The 20,193-nt window shown below is 40.0% G+C and overlaps 3 protein-coding genes across 13 annotated transcripts; 2 read left to right on the plus strand and 1 right to left on the minus strand.

The window, feature by feature from the left end:
- Positions 1-886: 886 nt before the first annotated feature.
- On the minus strand, positions 887-6,181 carry LOC132785688 (protein spaetzle). 9 transcript variants are annotated; one of them, XM_060791892.1, is made up of 7 exons: positions 5,235-6,180; positions 3,477-3,731; positions 3,210-3,287; positions 2,674-3,052; positions 2,171-2,513; positions 1,856-2,108; positions 887-1,375 (listed from the first exon to the last, which is right to left on the minus strand). In XM_060791892.1, exons 1-6 carry the CDS (start codon positions 5,295-5,297, stop codon positions 1,904-1,906), a joined length of 1,323 nt encoding a protein of 440 aa, XP_060647875.1. In that variant the 5' UTR covers positions 5,298-6,180; the 3' UTR covers positions 887-1,375; positions 1,856-1,903. The 9 variants fall into 9 exon arrangements, with proteins under 9 accessions (XP_060647875.1, XP_060647873.1, XP_060647878.1 ...); XM_060791890.1 differs by having other exon boundaries at positions 2,171-2,537; XM_060791895.1 differs by having other exon boundaries at positions 2,674-2,785; positions 5,235-6,179.
- On the plus strand, positions 1,636-1,861 carry LOC132785690 (uncharacterized). The gene has a single exon (XM_060791899.1). The coding sequence runs from the start codon at positions 1,636-1,638 to the stop codon at positions 1,762-1,764; it is 129 nt and encodes a 42-aa protein (XP_060647882.1). The 3' UTR covers positions 1,765-1,861.
- Positions 6,182-11,858: 5,677 nt separating the features above from the next.
- Positions 11,859-20,119, plus strand: LOC132787024 (uncharacterized). 3 transcript variants are annotated; one of them, XM_060793862.1, is made up of 5 exons: positions 11,859-12,386; positions 16,047-16,364; positions 16,423-16,789; positions 17,290-17,499; positions 18,604-20,119. In XM_060793862.1, the coding sequence occupies exons 1-5, from the start codon at positions 12,381-12,383 to the stop codon at positions 19,428-19,430; spliced, it is 1,728 nt and encodes a 575-aa protein (XP_060649845.1). In that variant the 5' UTR covers positions 11,859-12,380; the 3' UTR covers positions 19,431-20,119. The 3 variants fall into 3 exon arrangements, with proteins under 3 accessions (XP_060649845.1, XP_060649847.1, XP_060649846.1); XM_060793864.1 differs by having other exon boundaries at positions 19,799-20,108; XM_060793863.1 differs by lacking the exon at positions 11,859-12,386 and having other exon boundaries at positions 16,041-16,364.
- The last annotated feature ends 74 nt before the right edge of the window (positions 20,120-20,193 follow it).

Below are 20,193 nucleotides of genomic sequence, written 5' to 3' on the forward strand. Positions count from 1 at the left end.
TCCACAAATATATATTCTCTGCCGAAGCAAACGGGAAATTCCAGTTCTTTTTCTTTTGCCCTACATCTTATATAAAAGTTCGTAATTTTGAAGAAAGAGTATCTAGAATACTTAATAACTAATTTCCAGCACTCTTCGATACATTATGACCCTAAGGGGTGGGTGCAAATCAAAACAGCACAGCAAACACAATGTCCGATTGGAAAAGCTCGAGCTCGTAATGGGGGAAATATCCATTAGATGTAGAGCTCTGGGTTAGTTTGCCTCAACGAAGTAATTGATAAATACCCATGGAATATATGTGTGCACTAGTTTATGCTTTGCAGTGTCATGATTAATGACTTATTTTACCGCTCGACCATTTTTGGCCAAAGACAATAAAGCACCTAATTAAATGACCATTTTATTGTGCTCGCATTACAATCGAAGCCAGCAATTGTTCGACCTAACTTTGACATAGTTCCGTACAAATGCGAGTGCTAAAATCAATAAATACTATTGATTCGATTTGGGCACGTGGCCCACCTAACAGCGCGCCAGGCAACACACGGCAAACAAATCGAAATGCAACGAGTTGGGGCAGCAACTGGCAACTGGCAAATCGCGCATACGCCCCTCAGTCCCAAGCCGGCAAAACATTCATAGTCATTGCCTGTTGTCTGTCACATGTCCCGCTGTGGATGTTTACACACACTGAGTGTAATTAGTTTACTTAGCGAGCGCACAGAATTATTATTAATAAATAAATACATGTTAACATGCAGTCGACTTCAGGCTAGAGTGAAAGAAAAAATACAAAAATATGCTTCCAACGAGTTCAAAGAACTCTACTCCTCCTATCTATATTAGAATCACTTTAATGTATTTTTTTATTTTTATTATTTTATTTTGTGCGTGATATTTAAACATTGTTTTTAAAAATGGCATTTCATAATTTTTACATTTTTTTCTAATTTGTTTTGCAGTTAAAAATAAACATAAATCTAAGACTAATTACATGCATTTACACTAGAATTTACATGGGAATAAACAATTAAAGTGGGAGAAACTATGACACGAATATTTTAGCATAAACGCAGCGTCAATAAAATTATACAGTTTATACAAAATAAAAATTGGTTAATTAACTCTAAATGATTTTGTTAATTGATGGCTGCTCGCGTTTAATGGGTGTGTTATTTGTTTGTTTTTTTTTTTGCGATTTGCGATTTGCAATTAAGTATTATCAGCTTTATATTATTAGATATAAGTATAGATAAGTATGTAATCTTTAAGATATGTTTTATGTGCATATAAAACAACTAGTCTACAATTTATTAAACAATATTCCCCTAGACAGTTTGGCCTGCCATTCTGTGGTGGGTAGAACTTGTTGCTGCAAGTAGAGAGACAAAAATAATGAATATTAGATATCATGTGGAAACGTTCTCGATCTAGTAAGTTCTTAAATTCTTGACAAGCGATTATGAATTATTTGAGTGTACTAAAAACATTATCAGTTACCTTTCCACACATGTAACAAACAACAAACATATTTATTCGTTTTGGGAGATCAAATATTGCTAAAGTCGCACAGTAATTTCATTTTCGTTTTTTTATATTGATATATTGGTTGTTTCATGCGCTTTTATCGAAATGGATCGGATTTTTGGAAATGTCAACAATAGATTCAAGAACGTTGGCAATATGGAGGGCAAGCGGATGGCCCTCAAGCTCGTTGGATTCTATGCCATGGGTTGGACGCTGCGCAAACTCCTCAAATAAATACTATTGTACTATATATTGGTGATCGCAAATATATTCAAATTTCATGTTTTGAAATGTATAAATTCTGTCAATTAAATATGAAACTTACCTCAAATCACATGTGCAGAAATTGGCGGAGTTCTTGTTGCTGCAAATCTCAAGGGCTGCTGTCCCCCGAGAATTTGCTCTTTATCACGCACTTGCAGCACGAAGGAATCTTGAAGGGTTCGTTGGCCACCTCGGGTTGCCCGTTGCTGGCATTGTTGACCGTGGCCAAATGGCGTATCACGTAATGTTGTTTACAGACTGGCACATAGTTGTTAGGAAAGCTGTCCAGGAATTGACAGCTCTCGCCCTCGTGACTGCAATTGAAAGTGGTTGAAATATGAACAGAATTCTAAAAGTAAATTCTCAATTTACTCACTCGCACTCCTCGATGAGAATGCCTTGCTTGAAGTCATCTGTATTCACGATTATCTGCCAGGAGAGATCCAAGCGCTGACCCAGTTTGGGATACAAGTATCTCACATGACTGTTGCACAGATACTGCTCGTCATCGTTGATGCGGAGTCCCACATCCGTGGGCTGTGGCTCATCGCTGAAGAAGTTGGCAAATCGATTTGCCAAAACACCTTTCAGTCCAGACAAGTCGGGATAGTTGTGGACCTTGGTGCAGAAGGAACGGCTCTGATTGAAGCCATCGACGCACTGATGATCGCCCGTATCGATCGATGGCGGTGGCGGTGGCGTAGTTGTCCGATACTTATCTATAGAGTCGGGAAACACGATAACTGATGTTAGGCAAGAAGTGCCAAGGGAAAGGTTTGGAAAATGAGCATGACACAGCGAGTTGTGAGTGTTGAGTTAATTGTGTTTTAATTGTTGTTTCAAAAGTTATTACAAATCTCATTGGGTCGATCTACTTACTGTCCGAAATGGGACGACGTGGTGTTGGTCGCTGCAATTGGGGATTGAACGGCTGCTGCTGCTGATGATGCGTAGTTGAGGGCTGTTGATGGTGCTGTTGTTGGGTTGTGGTCTGCAAAGACACGAGTGGATCGTTAAAGACAAGATTCAGCTTGCCATCCGGTGATCTCTGCACTTTGAACGATTGCTGCTGATGGTTCAAGCTTTGATATTGATGATAGTGCTTGGGCTTGGCATTTGTCTCTGCCTGAGACTCAGTTTCTGATTCTGATTCTGATTCTGATTGCGAGTATGGCCAAGTATCGGATGATGCTGGCTGATCACCAAGCATGGTGGTGGATATGGATGGCATGAAAGGTGCATCGTCCGTGGTTGTCGTCTGTGTGTGTAAATTTTGAGTTAGTTTCAGAGCCGAATCAAAGCCAATTCACACACAAACACAGATACGGTAAGCAAACGAACACAATACGAAAGCACAATGCAAATGATGAGTATGAATATGAATATGGATATGGAAATGAGATGAGTTCACTTACATTGAAAATCATTACACCATCGCCATCGTGCACCTTGAATATGGAACGAACACGCTGCTCGATATCCTCGGCAGGCAACTGAAGTGAGAATGGCAAACGAGAAATGGGGAAAATGCTTAGTCTACAGTTGCAAATCGATTGACAACAGAAAAAGAACTCTTAACAAACAACATTAACAAAAAGAGTATCTTAGAGCACAGGCACATCTACAGCTGCATCTGCATCTGCATCTGTATCGGAAGGAACAGATTCTCAAAAATTGCACACCTCCACCTCGCCTGTCTGCTGCTGCTCCTCCTCTTCCGCATGTGATCGTGACTCATCCCGCGGCTGCGGTTGCTGCTGCTGTGATCTGTTACGCATTATATTCAACAGGTTGTCGGACAGAAAGGGCGTCAGATCAATGGAGTTGTTTGTTGCCGCAGTTGCTGACCTCGTTGCCACTGAATTTGCCTCTGCCTCTGCCTCGGCCTCTGCCTCTGCCTCGCGTCGCTTTGACATTTCGCTATTGATACAAACTATCTGAAAGATATATGTGGAATTTTTTGTTTGTTTGCGATTGATCAACATTTGCCGTAGAGTACACAAGAGAAAGAAAGAGAGAAAGAGAGAGGAGAAGCAGTTAGAAAAAGAGAGCATTAGAGAAGGGAACTGAGTAACGATTTGTGAGCAGGATGACTCCCACCTCAGTTGGCCAATAGCCGATAATCACGCTAATAGCTTGGGCAACTAAAGACAGCAACTGCTTTTTTTTTGGCAACAGGCCGTTGACAACGGCAACAACAACAATAGTATCAACAACTACTACTACGACAACAACGAAAGTAACAACGATGTTTTCATGCTTGAGTAATCAGCATGTGAATATGAATCTTTATGATTATTGCAGCATGAGGGGAACTACAAAGTGATCTTTCGTATTTATATGCATCGAAGGTACGTATATATATATTCTTCTTACAATCACTGGTGACATTTATGCGCAATGATTTTATTATTTGCTATATATATGTATAATATGTATACATATTTAAAGCTGTTATTATATTATTTGGCACCTGTCTTGAATATGCCATGCGCGATGACGAGACAACAGCACTAAACAAATCCACACATATCAACAACAATTATACAAAAAGTCAAAACACTTGTCAATATGCGTCTAAATATTACGTTTCCGACAGACGCAGATCTCTCTCTTTGTATTCGGTTTATGACTGCGGCGAATATATTTACGTTCCACCCAACTTTTTGAGCTTTGGTTTTATGACAGCAATCTGAATTTGATAATCAACGTGCCCTAGACAATCCCAGACTTATTCCACAAATAGATTTTGTTTCGCCAGAATTGTTCTCAAATAATTAAGTGAGCCATGCGATTAATTTATTGCATGACAAGACTCTTGCAAACATTTAACATTAACATCATTAAACATTTTCTTTTTAAATGCATATGGAGAACAATTTAGACATACTGATAAACAAAATTCTGGGAAAGCCTTTTGTCCACATACTCGTTTGCGAGTGTAATTAAGAAGCAATTTCATTTCAAAAGTCTGGGAAATCGCCACCATCAATATATAGTATCATATATCATATATCGCTCTACGACTATTGCAATTTGTCAGTGCAATAATTAAGTCAATGCTCTAAGTATACGAGTTAGCAAACTTGGAGAGCAAAACACAACAACTCGTATAAATATTTGCAATTCTAAACGCCTTTTAAAATGTCTAAAGACAGCAGGAAATTTACTCGTATATATATCATTTATAACTGGGCGTTATGTACACATGATAGCTTTTTTTTAACAAATATGCTAATGAAGGAAGTACAAATGAGTGAAATGGAACTGTGAAAATGAAAATGATTAAGATTATAAAACTTATTTTACAGTATGCCAAATCCACATGCCAATGTTATGATCTTAACCTACACCACGATTATGAATGCACTTTATATACTAATTACATGCCCAAGCAAATTTAATGAATATAATATACAAATACGATATAGTTTACTCACCGTTGTGAAGAGTGCGAAGAGCAGCAACATTATTTTGAGTAGTTTCCACCAAAAGGGAGGCATTATAATGGCCAGGGGTATTTTTGTAGTTTGCCGAATGAATATTTACAGAGTAACTGGTAGTCGATTTAGTTTATCGATTCACCTGACCGGCTTGTGTTTGCTTGTATGTGTGTGTTTGCTTTATGTAGTATATTTAATAAACAAACTGGCACGACTAAAATTATTACCGCGCTTTATTTGTCGTTGTTTTCTTTATTGTTGTTTGTGTGATGGCTTTTATATTATTATGTTGTTTTTATTATTATTATTATTATTGTAGTTGGTGTCGAAGCTGTCTGTTTGTGTCGTTGTCTTCAACTTTGTAGTTGTAGTTTTTAATGTTGTTGTTGTTGTTGTTGTTTATAAACGTTTTCAACCGCCTTTTTCGATGTGTTGCTTATTCCGCTTTGTTTGTTTCCTTTTCACGTTGTCGTCGAAACAGATACCAGACCCAAGAGAGGCACTTTAATTAGTCGCTTTGCTTTTCACTTCACTTTGGTTCGCGTTTTGTTTTTGGTGTTTTATTGGAACGTTGCAAGAGCAACAAGGTAAAGGAGCTGTTGGCCCTGGCTTGATCTTGCCCAAAATGAAGCCCAGTCTGTCTGATGCATGTGCTTTTATGCAGCTGCATCGATTTCACAATCTAGCGTCTCCTCCAATATGACACGAGGGGATTTTCCGGGCGATATTTAATTTTATTGTGGGAGACGCACGTCTTGAATGTTTGGCTATCATTTAATTTCTGATGCACATCGGCGCACGCGGGGTGAGAGTAAGCACAAGAATGGGCACAGGGAGTAGAAACGAGAGCGGAAGCGGGAGCAGGCACGAGAGCGGCAGCGAGAGCGAGAGCACAGTACAACAACACGCGCTTATCGATGCGCGCGACAAGAAAGCAACTAAACCAAAAGTTTGAGTAGAAGTTCACTTAAGCTTCGTCAACTCGCAAGTGCAGCTTTAACAAAGCTTGGCGAGCGCCAAAGCGAACACTGTGAGCACAAGCAAGACGGCCGCAAAGATTGAGCAAGTCAGAGAGAGATAAGGCGATCGGTTGTCTGGCAGGCCGGCAGAGAGCGTGAGTGCTTCAGTTTACAGCTGTTTGTACCCTGTACACGATGAGTGAGTAACGGGTAACAAGCGTAAGATCTGAGCGCATATTTATTTTAAGCGAAATGTATAGCAAAATTGTTATGAAAGGTAAAACACACAATTATATTCTAATTGTTGGCAATTGGCAATTATTTCATTAAATTTATATAGTTCGCAAATTGTTTTGTATTTCATATACATAAATAATAAATGTACAGGGTATTTTTCAGTGTAATCTGTAGAGTTTGCACACTTTAACTTGTTTTCTTTGTGGCTCGTTTTACATGTGTCGTCATCGGTCGGCGTAATAGGTAGTTGTGAAGTAATACACCTGCCAAAAACAAGCGGTTGATAAATTAAAATGACAATAAGGACAATTTAAGCTATGTTATTTTAACGTTTCTTAAACCTAGTAACGTTGTTGTTGTTGTTTTACTCATTTACTTATGCAGTCAGCTGTTTCACAGTTGAAAGGAAAAGTAAAGCTTTTGGCAAAGAGCTTTTAGTGCCTTGAGTTTCTTTGCTTAGTTGATTCACATGAATGGCACACACACACATACACATGCATACTTAATATTGGTCGCACGTCAAGCACGCGTCACTTAAGCAACTGGCCAACGATCTTTTAAGTGGAGACACGTAAGCTGGGCAGCAATAACACAAAGACAGTGGGCGGGTTCTAGCCAAGGGAAAGACTCAATGACTCAATGGGAAATTCCAGATTCATTGGTAAACCGCAAGTATTTTTATCTACACAAAGTCGAATATCGGCATCTGTAGCAATGACGTAGCTCCCATAGCTCTATAGCTCGTCAGTTGTACCACTCAAATATGCATAAAATTAAGTGATTTCATTGGCTAATTGTTCAATTTACACCATCTTACTTAATCGTGAATTAACTTTACTTGTTTATAATAATTATGAATCAATTTTCAAGTACGCGATCATGTGCTCTTTAACTGTTTCCAACTAGCAATTGTGAAGAACACATTTTCCCCACTTATTTATGTAATAACTAATAGATAACAATAAAATATATTTAATGAATTGAATAACATTAAGCCGAGTAAGGAAAATTTCGAAATCTCTAACCACACAATCAAGCGTATCGATTACAATATATTTGCAATATTGTGAAAAGTCGGAGTTGATTTTGAAATTGAATGTACATATTTTAATAAAACGGAATTTGAATACTAAACAAATGCTTAAGCATACTTTTAGGTGAACTGATTTTGGTTTGCATATTTTTGGGTGTTTTTGAATTTGAGCTTAAATGAATTTCGCAAAACATAAAAAGCGTTGACCTTTTAGTTCATTTAAACCAAACCCATTGAGATAATGGTGAGTAACATGCTCGGGGTTAAGATAAACTGATTTTAACTACCTACCAAGCTGTTAATTATGTGCCAGACACCGCAACAGACTACTCATCTTGCCAATGGCCTAAACAATTTGGCTAATAGCCATAAATTAGTTGGGAAATGGCTCTATTAGAGCGTAGCTGCCCATTAAAGTGTCTCACACCAAGGTACCATAGGGCAAATCGAGAATAATCATGCACGCAAAATTATGGCTAAAATAAACTCAACACATTGACGCGGTTTTAACGAGAAATGATGGTGAAACATTCGTAATATATACAAGTTTATGCGATCCGACAGTAAAATTAAAAAATAATGAAATTGCATTGCACATTCGATGAAAACGAAAACTCGTAAAACATAAACCAGCTACAATTAAAGCAGTTACTTGGAAAAAATGTGGACGCACCGCTCGTCGTCGTCGTCGTCGTCGACGTCATCGTTGAAGTCGTGTGGCAACTGCAATTCCAGCATTGACAGCAACGTTGGCGACACGCAACACTGAAGCCGGCGCTGCACAGGTGTTGTGCTCTTATGGATTACGGTTTACTCTGTAATATATGCAAACTAAAACAAAAGGAGGCACGAGACAGGATGCCACTACTACTTGCTGGCACTTACTCAATTTACCAGCTGGCGATTGCCATCATCGGCAGCAAAATAAAGAGTATAAAACTGACCGATTCGCGATCACATTCAATGTCAATTTCCTTGACAATTGCATTGCTGTGCTTTCACTTTTCAACAGCTCCAGCTCCTTGGACAACTCTAGTCCAGCGTCCAGCTGCACAATCCTACAGACACACTTACAGCATATGCCCAAGGTGCCGCATTTCGTGCCACGCCGGTTGCAAATTAATAATGCGCGCTTGCCATGGCGATGACGATGGCGATGGCGGTCGATGGCTTCCGCTTAATCCAAAAAAACGGGTCCATTTCCGATTTTTGAATTTTTATTTTGACTTTTCTCGTTCAGCGGCGAATTGCGAATTGCGAATTTGAAGTTGAAGTTGAAGTTCATTGCGCAACACACACGAGATTAGCAGGAAGTTGCAGGAAATAGCTGAGGATGCTGTTAACATTGCGTTACTTTATTTTCTTTTTTTTTGTTTATTTTCTATCTGTTGCCACATTTTGTGATCGCTGTCAAGGCAGCGCGCTCCAGCCTGTTATCGCATTTCTCGTTACACTCTGAAAACTTTTCACATCTTTTTATGTTTATTTCGTTTTTCAATTGCTCCACGTCAATTAACAAAACGAATGAACGTACACAAAATGTAAGAGATAGATATGGAATTGCGAATAACTCTGCTGGCAGGATGAACAATAGCTTGGGAAAATCATATAATTCACTTAAATTATATTAAGAAAACACCGCAAAACGGTTTATTAAAATAAATTTACTTTATTTGCGAGCAAACAAATTACTTTATTGCAGCTGCGACGAAATTGCAGTGGGATTTAGCGATTGCTTCCTGCTGCATTCGACCGGTTACCGGTTATCGGTGTCGTATACGTAACGCCAATCCATATTGTATGGCCATTCTTGTGTCTGATTTGTTTGGCATGTAAAGCGATAATTCCATTATTATTTTTATTGATAATAATTTTTAGTGCAATCAACTTGAACTAATGGCCTGTGTCGACTCACTCGTTCGTTTAGCTAACAGACTAACAATGTTGCAGGCACCACAAATTAATGAAGACAATCGAATTTCGAGCTGCCGTTGTTGTTGTTGGGGTCGGAAACAGTCTCTGCAACAGTTGCATGACTTGTTGACAATCGAATAAGCAGCGATCATATAAAACAATTGACCGCACCAACATGCTGATGAAATCAAACGAAACGAACTCCCGACTCCAAACTCCCTTCAAATGCTCTCTCGCTCGGCATGCAGTGCAAAATGTGGCACACAATTCAATGGACCTCAGACTATTGACTTGCCACCCAGTTTATTGCTTCTTGAGCGAGCGCCACAGCTGCCACAGCTGAGTAGAGTGTGTGTATATGGTAAAAATGCAGCGATTATTACGAGTCTGTTAAGGCGTTTTTATTTTTGTTTTGATTTTTATTTGCTTCGCATTTTTTTTTTTTTTTATTGCATTTTAGCAAATTTACAGTTTGTTAACTGCGAGTACCGCGAGTACATAAGTATTGTGTTTCTTTCCCATTTTTTGCCATGTTCATTTTGCATTTGCCTTGTTACTAGTTGCTGCTGCTGCTGCTTCGACTGCGGCTGTTTGCCGTCTTTGCGCCCATTTCACTTTCGGTTAGATAACAACCATCCACAAATGGAGGCGCTGAAGAGGGACAGCAGGAGCTACATACGAGTACATACAACTAAGCTGCAGTCTACAAATTGTGCACTGAACACTTGGCTGCGTTGGACAATGACAATAGCCAGACATTATGCCAACTTTTCGACCAGTCATTGCCACCGGACGCCCCATGTGGAAGCGTAACTCTTGCAACAATCTGAGCCACCGGCAACAAACAACATGCAACATGCAACAAACAAAATAAAACAACTGACAACCGGCAACAAAAATGGGAGCAGTTCATGTCACTTGCACTTTAGAGGGCAGCCAACGGCAGGGCCGCCACTGTTTCGAGGCTATTATTAATCATATAGTACTTAGTTGTGGATGCGTATTTGTGTTTGTTTACTTCATGTGCGTTGGGTCCACATCTTGTGACCCCTGTAAACGCCTTTGGCATACTGGCAGTGAACTGTCGTCACCACATTAGTTAAGGCATTAGATAATAATGATGCCCTGAACTCCAGTTTTACGCTCGCACCTTGCACTTTAAGGTTCAGTTGAGCCTGAGGGGCGCATTGCGATGCGACGACATGGGTCAAGGCTGGCTGCGCAATGGGAACGCGCATAAAAGTTCAGTGAGTTTAATGGCCCAGCAGTGAAAATGCAAGCCGAATTTCGATAGGAGTCGAAACATTAAAATTCTAGACTCTTAACTCAGAGGCATGTTGAAAATGTTATTGGAAATTATATGATTATAATTATATAATACCCAATTATGTATAAATTTCGTAAATGAACATTAAACACAATAAGATTCAATTTCTAATTGTTTTTATTCTCAAATATTGTAACCAGTAGCTTATATAAAAAATCATCCATTAATTTATTTAATTGAGAATTGAGAATTATACATATAATATATGTTGTAAATAAATATGTATTATTATTAAACATGGATATAAGGAAAACATAAATAAATACAACAAAGCAAAATAGAACAAAATAGTTTTAGAAATAATATCATTGTAAGCTAACATATATACGTATAATCTGCAGCAAAAAAAAAAAAAAATTTGGACACAAATTTATTTGCATTTTATAAATTGAAAATTAAATTTCCAAATAATTCTATTATACTTAAGCATAAATATGGAAAATTAATATAATGTAAATACAACAAAACAAAATGATTTTGAAAATTGTCTTATCTTCAAGCAAAAATTTTAGAAGATAAGGACTATTTGAAATTATTTGCAGTTTCTAAATTATAAAAAAAAATCAATATGTTTTGACAGCTTTGACATTTGTGTTAAGCGGCAAAATGCAAGGTGCATCAAGTTCGTTGCCTAAGTCTTTTGTTTTGTTACAAGTCAACACAAGTGGACGCAAAGTAAAACGCAATCACCATAAATTTTCAATTAAACACGTTTTAAACAAACTTAATGAACCAACTGCACTTTTATGTTGCAAATGCGACCACAGCGCAGAGCAACGCATTGAACTCAACGACTCACGCACAACAACTTCAAACACCCTCGTGCCCCCTTCGTGGCCCTCACACTCGCTGTCGCTCTCGTTGGCTGGCTGGCTGGCTGGCTTTGGCCCCCGACGCATATGGGCCAAGCTCACGCTGAGAGAAGCCAAATGTCGCTACTGATGCTGCTGCTGCTGCTGCCAAAAATGTAATGTCTCGTAATGGAGCGATCGTTTGTGTTTGGAGCGACTCTTCGCAGCGCCTCGAAGAGCAACAGCAACAGCAATAACAAAACCAAAAACAAAACAAGCCAAATGCAGGCGAACGTGCGCTCTCAGCAAATTTCTTTAAAAGAGCCATACGGTGGCATTTTCGACAACAGTTCGAACGCAGTCGTCGCCGAGGAGCCACCTCCATCGCCACAAAATCAGAGATATATACGAATACAATACACCACAACACAACATCACAGACAAGCGAGTGAGAGAGAAAGAGACAGCAAACGAAGGCAAAGCTAAGCGAACAGCGCAGAAAGAAAGTCGACGCGAATCGCGCGCGTTTTGTTGTTGTTGTTGTTGTGTTTGTGTTGCCAGTGAAATCAGTGCAAGTGTATGCGAGTGTTGTATTGCGTGTGTGTTTGTCTTTTACGAAATACTCACTACCCAAAGCCAACGAACTGATTTTAAGAAGTGCTGTGTAGCCGTTACCCAAGTCACCACTGCCAAATTGCAAGTGTTTTTGTTACAGTGTGGTGGAAAGTTGTTGCAACGATCCAACGATTGGCCAAGACAACAGCAAATAGTTATCAGCAAATACAACTGTGACGCGGTTGTTCCATTGATTAGCAGCTAAGCTAATCGACACAAAACCCAGCCCATAAGTTACCAAAACTACAACAAAAATTCAACAGAAATATGAAGGTAAGCCCAACCTTTAGCTGCAGTGAAAGTCTTCGTGCTAATAACCAAATGACCAAATTAGCACACATATACACACTCGCTGCTCAATACACGCTCCCGACTCGGCAAATTTATGCAATGCGATTTGAGGCCCAAACAAGTTCAAGTGCAGGCAATTCTCTTACCAAACTAAAACTCGTTTCAAATGGCCACGCTTCGGCAATTTTATTAGCTAAACAATCGAGCTGCATCTTTTCCTGCCTCATCTTTCTATCGCCCATCTATCGCTTACATCACATCTATCATCGCTAACCCAAAAATCCCAATCCAAGTTTGCCGGTTGTGCACTCCGCGTTGCATGCATCGAAATGAATACGAATACGTACGAGTGTGAGTGTGAGTGCGAGTGAATCACACTCACTCAAGAGGCAAGAGGCAAGAGTTCATGGGATTATGTCATGTTACGATTATCAAGAAACGATCGAAAGCAAAACTTCGGTTCGGGCCACTTGAATGAGTGTGAAGGTAAAATGTCATGCATAATTATTATGTCAGACATCAGGTCTAGTCTTTGTAGTTTCTTTTGCTTTTGCTATTGTTATTGTTCGTTTTTTGTGGCTTTCGAAAATTGTTAAAGAAATGTTTTTTGCCTAAAATGTGGCGCAAAGCAAACCCAAGCAACAATATGATAAAATAAACAAATGCGGTGCTTTAAACCGCACGTAGTAACAATAAATCGAAGACTTGACACAACGGAAATACAATAATAATAAAGAATCGGTTGTGTTTTAGGCCTACGAATTAGGAATACTCTTACAGCTTCAAGCAAAGAATTAATTGTAAAACAAGAAATTAATATATTAAATTTACATTCAAAGTTCCTAAGGATTCTAAACAATTTAAATATTTTCAAACTTAACTTTTTAGTAAAAGTAATTTCCAAAAAGATTTAGTATTCCACAGAAAGCAACTTTCTTTGCATATTTCATGAAAATATGATACTTAATTTTTATAAGTCAACTTATATTTTATTTACAAACTTTAGGTGTTGAAAATTGTCTCCACGAACAGCTGACACACTTCGCAAAGTAATTAAGTGACCCAGCAATTATGATGTTGTCGCCGTTGTTGTTGTTGTTGTTGTTGTTGTTGTTGTTGTTGTTGTTGTTGTTGTTGTTGTTGTTGTTGTTGTGATACCCTTCTCACCTTCTCATAATTGTTTCGTAGGGTATACTTGCGCACATGCTGAACCTACCGCAATTATTTCAACGACATGAGCGACGTGAGCATAGCTTAAATAAATATGTATTTCGTATTGTGTTCAGCATTGAGCAACATGCAAATTAAATGTTCGCTGCTGACAGAAACCACAAATAATAAATACGTCTCTTTTCGTATGTGAGTGTGTATGTGTTGAGGAGAGTTAAAAGCCGGCAATACTTTCACTCTCTTTCGGCTTAACACTCAGCTGCCGGACTGACGATGATGACAGTGCACAGCTCTCTGAGCATGGGATGGGGATGTGGTGAACAAATGAGGTCGTAGTGTCAGTAAATTGGACAGCACAGATGCCTGATGTCTGATAGTTGATGGTTGATGGTTCAATATACCATTTTGAACCAATTCAATTAGGTTAGCCAAACAGACGACAGACTGCAGAAGCAAAAAAAAATGTAGTAAAGCACAATTATAATTAACAGACAGTGGAAAAACCAAAAGTAATTTGCGTTTATTTGCGCACAGTTATGAAATGTTTGCTGTAGATTGGAATTTTATTAATTGCATACGAATGCGAATATACGAATTACGCATAGGAACAAACTATATACATATCATATATATTGAACAATTGAATTTGGATAGTGCAATTAAATTAAAAATTAATAGCCAATGCAAACACAACAAAGCCAAAGTCAGCTTGCATTTATGCGAACCAGGCCCTGGCCGAGTCATTCAATTAATTTGTGCATTTGTATGCAGATTGCCAAACGAAACTATTTGAGCCGTGAGCTGTGAGCTGTGAGCCGCCAGTACTGAGTGCTTCGGCAATTAGGCTTTAAAGAAACACCAAACCGCAATGTGTCGAGTCGAATGCCTGGCTGCCAAAAATCATATTTGGTTTGTACAAATCACCAGCATTGAGTTGAGAAAGAAAAAGGTTTCATTCCATTTTTAGAGGGCGGTTCCGCAAGGGCAATTTAAAAAGCATTTGTCAAAACAAACTTGCACTCGCATGCGAGAGAGTTTGAGTATGAATACGACTTCGAGTATGCTCGTAACTAATTGAATGTTTCACAACAAACCGTTTGGCGACCCAAATTTGATTTTGCTATTAAGAGTTAATTATCAAAATACAATATTTCAATCATTTGGCTAACGAGATTGGCAAATAAACACCACAATTATTTTACTGCATTTATTCGTATCAAAAAATGTAAAAGTGGAGCAGCAACAATTGTAAATATTTTCATGAATTTACTATAAAAAAATGTTAAATTCAATTGAACAACACCCAATTATATATTCAATCATTGCTTCATACTCTGACTTACTAAAAACAAAAGAATCCAATGAATTTGTAAATATTTTTTTGAGGCTTAGTCTTTTCAATAAATTCCAGCAGTATTTTCAATTTCTGCATCATTTTCTGCCCCATCAGAAATACAAGAAACTATTTAATTTCGTCAGCTCATGCTTGATTCTTTGTTCTAGAGAATCGCAACTATAATTGCACAATTGAATTGCAAATATTTTCCTGAGTCTTAGACAGTTAAATGACAATACGAAAAATATTAAATTCAGTTCAATTAAGCCCAAAAGTATTTTCAATTTCTGCATCATTTTCTGCCCCATCAAATGAAAAAAAAAATATTAAATTCAATTCAATAAACCTCTCATATTTCGTCAGAGTTTGGTTTATTTGCTTCATTCATGTCTCAGAAAAAACAAAAGAATCGCAACTCTAATTGCTTAATTGAATTTGTAAATATTTTCCTGAGCCTTAGACATTTAAATAACTACGAAAAAAATATTAAATTCAATTCAATGAACCTCTCATATTTCATCAGCTTGTCTACCCCATCTAAAACAAAAGAATCGCAACTAAAATTGCTCAATTGAGTCGAGCATTATTACTAAATAATTTGTTGATTTGATACAGCTAATAATAGATTGCCATCGAGGAAATACTCATCGAGTTTGACAGCTTGTAATTCAACGTTTGATTGGCATATTCATTAGTTATTCATTCGCATTGTCTAATCAATTAGCATTTGCGGCAAATGTTTGATGGCCCATGAAACAGATGTAAAACGTTCCGTAGCCACTGGCACAACGCCCACGCCTCATGTGGCAACTGCAACAAAATTCACTGAGCCGTGACCATAGCGACATAGATGAGTACAGAAACGAGTACTCGCATTTGTGTGGCGAGTAAAAACCAAAAGCGTGCAACGCCAAGTGGTAAATTACGAGTGCAGTCGAGTGTATGTCTGTGTATGATATCTGCCACATGCCACCGATGATGCAACCTAAGCTGACTTTTTGACAAATTGAAATTAAGTTTGCAAGCAAATGATGTTGCCGAATCCGCAACTGACACATTTCGAATGCAGTTGTTATAATGAATATCATTACGTAACTGACACCTTCTCTCTCTCTCTCTCTTTCCATTTGATGCAGTTGTTGTGCCTGAGTCTGTTGCTGCTTGGGGCGCTGCCCATGCTGTGCCACGCCTATCCCGCAGCGACGAGCAGCAGCTCTGATGCGTTAGACAAATCACTGTCGCTGGAGGACACAGATCTGGACAATGATCAGGGAGAGAGCATCAAGGAATCACAGATTGCCAAGCGATCCGGCAGCTTTGACTATGTGACGCATCTGAAGTCTGGTCTGCTGTCCAGCATTGGCCAGGCGTCCGCTTCCATTGCCTCTGGCAGCTCAGGTGGCAGCAGCAGCAGTGGCGGCGACAGCTACAAATCCCACGAGATTGTCGTTCATGTAAGCGAAAGGATTTTGTAAAAGAGTCTTAAATAATAATGTAATTCATAACTTGCAGGGCAACTCGGTGGACTATGATCCCTGGTCGTTCAAGAAATCGGTACTCAACACCATCTTCCAGGCGGTTAAAGCTATCACTGGCGGTGTGACCGCACTCAAGGGTCAACTGATCAAGGGCAGCGGTTATGTGTTGAGTGCTAGCGGCAATCTGGTGGCCGCCGGTGGCGACAAGGTCACCGATGTGGGCAAATCCATTATCAATTCGGCGCACGCCAACACACACACTTACTCCACTAGTCACTCGAGCGGCAGCGGTTTCGTTCATCCCTTTGCCAAACTGAGCTCCTTGTCCGGCGCCTCGTCGGGCGGCAGCAGCGGCGGCAGTGGCAGCAAATCGGCGCCAGGTCCCGTCATCCACACAGAGAGTGAGTATGCCCACGAGCTGCTGCGAAACATCAATTTCCTAGTCTTCTGAGATACACACACGCACACACACTCGCTTTCTGCAGTGGACCGTGAAATATAAAACTAAGGTCATTATGTAAGCAAACGGCTGTTGAACTAGCAAAAAACTGTACAGTATAATAATTAAACCACTTGATAACCAACTAACAAGTAACATAACATTGAAAGCTGACCAAGCCAACGGAAGAGTCGCCCAACCATCGATCGAACAGCGAGCAACGAGCAACGTACATCGAGCATCGACAATTGCAAATCGAAGCGAACCGTGCATTGACCCGCCTCTTGCAACAGCATTTCCACTTTCATTTTTTCATAGAGGCAACCCGTTTACTTCGTAGCAAATGCTTTAGCCTATTTTGGTTTTTATTTGACTTTGGCTCACCACCGTTGCTCTCCTCCAACAATCAACCTCCACCAACTTGTCGCCTCTCTTTCTCTGACTCTCTTCGCTTCATTGCAGCCATCACATCGTACGAGCTGCCGTCGGGACACGCCAACTATGGCCCACCATCGAAGCCACCATCGTTTAGCAGTGCCACACATCAGTATCTGCCACCAGCTGGCGCCAGCTATGTGAGCGCCGGTGGCGGCGGTGCCCCATTCAGCATCGGGCATGCGGCATTCGAGGAGCAGCAGAACAACTACTTGCCTTCGGCCTATGGACAAGATGGTGCGTAGACTACACAACACTCAGTCTAGTTAAGAGACTGTAAATATCGCCTATAAATACAGCTTTATGATTACTTATGGCAAGGCCACATCATCGCTAACAAGAAAACGAGAAATGCTCATTACATCCGCCACTAACCCACACTCTCCCCTCTCCCTCTTTCACACCTTGAATTCACTTCCGCGCCAAAACCTCAGTTGAGGAGAGGAAAGTGAAAGCATCAACAGCAACGTCAGCTCATCATTTAGCCGACGAGCTCAAACTGTAAATACAAGCATAAACCATTTAACACCCCGTCACATACTTATTATACTCAGTGCATCAACTCGTTAACCCATTGGCGACCATAACGTGTCTCTTTATATGACACACTTCTAGCCTTACTTTCGATTTCATTCGACGAGACATTATACAATGTCTGCCTGGCATTGCGCAATCCAAAAATGGCAATGCTTTATTGTTTTATGTACATATAAATATATTATTATATACGCTAATAATAATCATCAATTCTTGTATATATGAACACATTGTATATGCGCCCAACCTTAGCTCTAATGACTTGCCAAGAGTCATTAATAGCGGCCACATGTCGCATACTTAATATTGTGTATAGTAATAAAATATGGCTAAAATGTGAAAAGAAACCCTGAAGAACATAACGAGCATACTTTTAATTATCTACTTAATATGTTTACTAATTTTAAGCAGTTACAAACTAATTTCAAATACTCTGCGACTAAAACCTGGATCATTTCATGAGCAGCAGCAAAAATGGAAATACAATAATTTACAAAGTAACTTTTATCAAAGAAAAAAACAATCATACGACATGTGTACAAACAACAAGCCAAGCTCAAGCTCATCTCATACACATTTTCTCACACACACTCACACTCACATTACACTGACAAAACATTGGCAAAATTGTAAATAGAAACTTTAACGATGCAACATAAATATTTAATTGGTAAATCTAATGAAATCTCACTCATTGCATACATACAACCACAACAACAACAACCACCACCACCACAACAACAACACACTTGTAAAACATACCACAAAAAATACCTATACACAACATCAATGACTGTGGCACAGTGGCCACCGCCGGCACCGACGACTTCAATGTCTACGGACGCCACAAGAAACTGACCGACGAAGAGGCACGCAAGGCAGCGCTCCAGCTGCAGGAGATTCTCAGTCTGCTGCCCAACGGCAAGACGGAGTACACCGCCTCGAAGACTGTCGCACTGGATACGAATGCGGGCAACAATAACATTGAACAGGCCGACATCTACAATAGCTACGGTGTTCCACTGCCTCACAATCTCGGCACACTGGAATCCTTGTCCCACACCGAGTCCATTACAGCAGCGTACGTGCCCAAGGTGGTTAATAATCAAGGCGCTGCAGATGCCTATCATCAGATGGCCAAACGGCCGCAGACACCTGAGGAAGCCTACATACAGAAGCATCCCAATGAGGGCTACGATTATCAGCCACCTGCACCAGCGGCCACAGCGCCCGCCAACGATTATCGCGTGGACAACTATCATGCCAACAAGAACAATGCGCTCAAGGATCTGTCACCCATTATTGCCGCCTTGGAGGTGGCCAAGCGCAAGGGACCCGGACCGAGCAACAGTGGCCCCGTGACCTATGCCATCGAGAAGCAGGTGCAAAAGGTGGCACCATTCCAATTCCTGCCGCCAGTGGTGCAGAAATCCAAGTATATTTACAGCGCACCACCATCGTCAGCTGGTCCGCCACCACCACAGCCACCTAGACCGCATTATGGTGGCAGCTATAAGGTGCGTCGACATGTGGTCATGCGACCAGGTCGGACTGGCAGCTCACGCGTGTCGCGGGCACTGGACTACGAGATTCAGGATCCGCTGATGTTCAATCGCCTGATGGAAGTTTAGGCATTGTCTGGGCACTGGGCGGGTGTTATACAATATTGTAGTCTATTTATAGTCCTCTAAGTCATATGCAGCATTTATCTATATAGTTTCTTCGTAACCTAACTTATTTATGTCCTGATCCTTATGCAACATAATTTATTGAACTCGCCACGCGAGAGGCAATAAAGGAGTTTGAAAAAAAAATCGCACGGCATGCATACTTTTGGCACCATGCTCTACACTCTGTTTGCACTGCTTTTATGTATCGAAACCACCGCATCACCCTCCACACTCTCCTCTTCCCACTATCACCTTTGTCCAACTGGAAACTGGCTATGAAGCATAATCATCTCGTATCGATCACATCTGACCTGACACTCTCTTTACAGTCTACCTGCAATAGTCGCCAAGAGGACCCAGCTCTTCCAGCCCTTTCACCTGCCCGGGCAGTAACTGTGGACCACGCCCACTTTACCAGTTAACCGCACTTTCACTTCTTTAGATTTAGTCAACGTTCTTCTTTTCCCCCGAAAACACACACACAAACACACCACTCACATTTCATCTCCAGCTCAGACGACTGTCAACTTCCAACACTGCAATGCAACACCTGAAATTGAACACCTGACACTTTTCGATTGGCAGAAACTACATACAAATATACTCTTTAATATATAAGTATTTAAATTAAATAAATAAACGTTTAACAAATATACAAACTGCATCGTTTTATTTCTTCATTCAGCCTAAAAGTATGCTACACAAATTGGCGGCTTGCTTGCAA

Source organism: Drosophila nasuta, chromosome 2R (genome assembly GCF_023558535.2).
Source record: "Drosophila nasuta strain 15112-1781.00 chromosome 2R, ASM2355853v1, whole genome shotgun sequence".
Taxonomy (NCBI): Eukaryota; Metazoa; Arthropoda; class Insecta; order Diptera; family Drosophilidae; genus Drosophila; species Drosophila nasuta.

What these genes read in the sequence shown, in the direction of transcription:
- LOC132785690 (XM_060791899.1), top strand. Translation starts at nt 1,636, where the DNA reads ATGGATCGGATTTTTGGAAATGTCAACAATAGATTCAAGAACGTTGGC.
- LOC132785688 (XM_060791890.1), bottom strand. Translation starts at nt 5,297, where the DNA reads ATGCCTCCCTTTTGGTGGAAACTACTCAAAATAATGTTGCTGCTCTTC. An exon ending in ATGGTGTAATGATTTTCAAT is followed by an intron (nt 3,053 to 3,209) that starts GTAAGTGAACTC and finishes TTACACACACAG; the next exon opens with ACGACAACCACGGACGATGC. An exon ending in ACGTCGTCCCATTTCGGACA is followed by an intron (nt 2,538 to 2,673) that starts GTAAGTAGATCG and finishes GCCTAACATCAG; the next exon opens with TTATCGTGTTTCCCGACTCT.
- LOC132787024 (XM_060793862.1), top strand. An exon ending in CCCACGAGATTGTCGTTCAT is followed by an intron (nt 16,365 to 16,422) that starts GTAAGCGAAAGG and finishes CATAACTTGCAG; the next exon opens with GGCAACTCGGTGGACTATGA. An exon ending in TCCCGTCATCCACACAGAGA is followed by an intron (nt 16,790 to 17,289) that starts GTGAGTATGCCC and finishes GCTTCATTGCAG; the next exon opens with CCATCACATCGTACGAGCTG.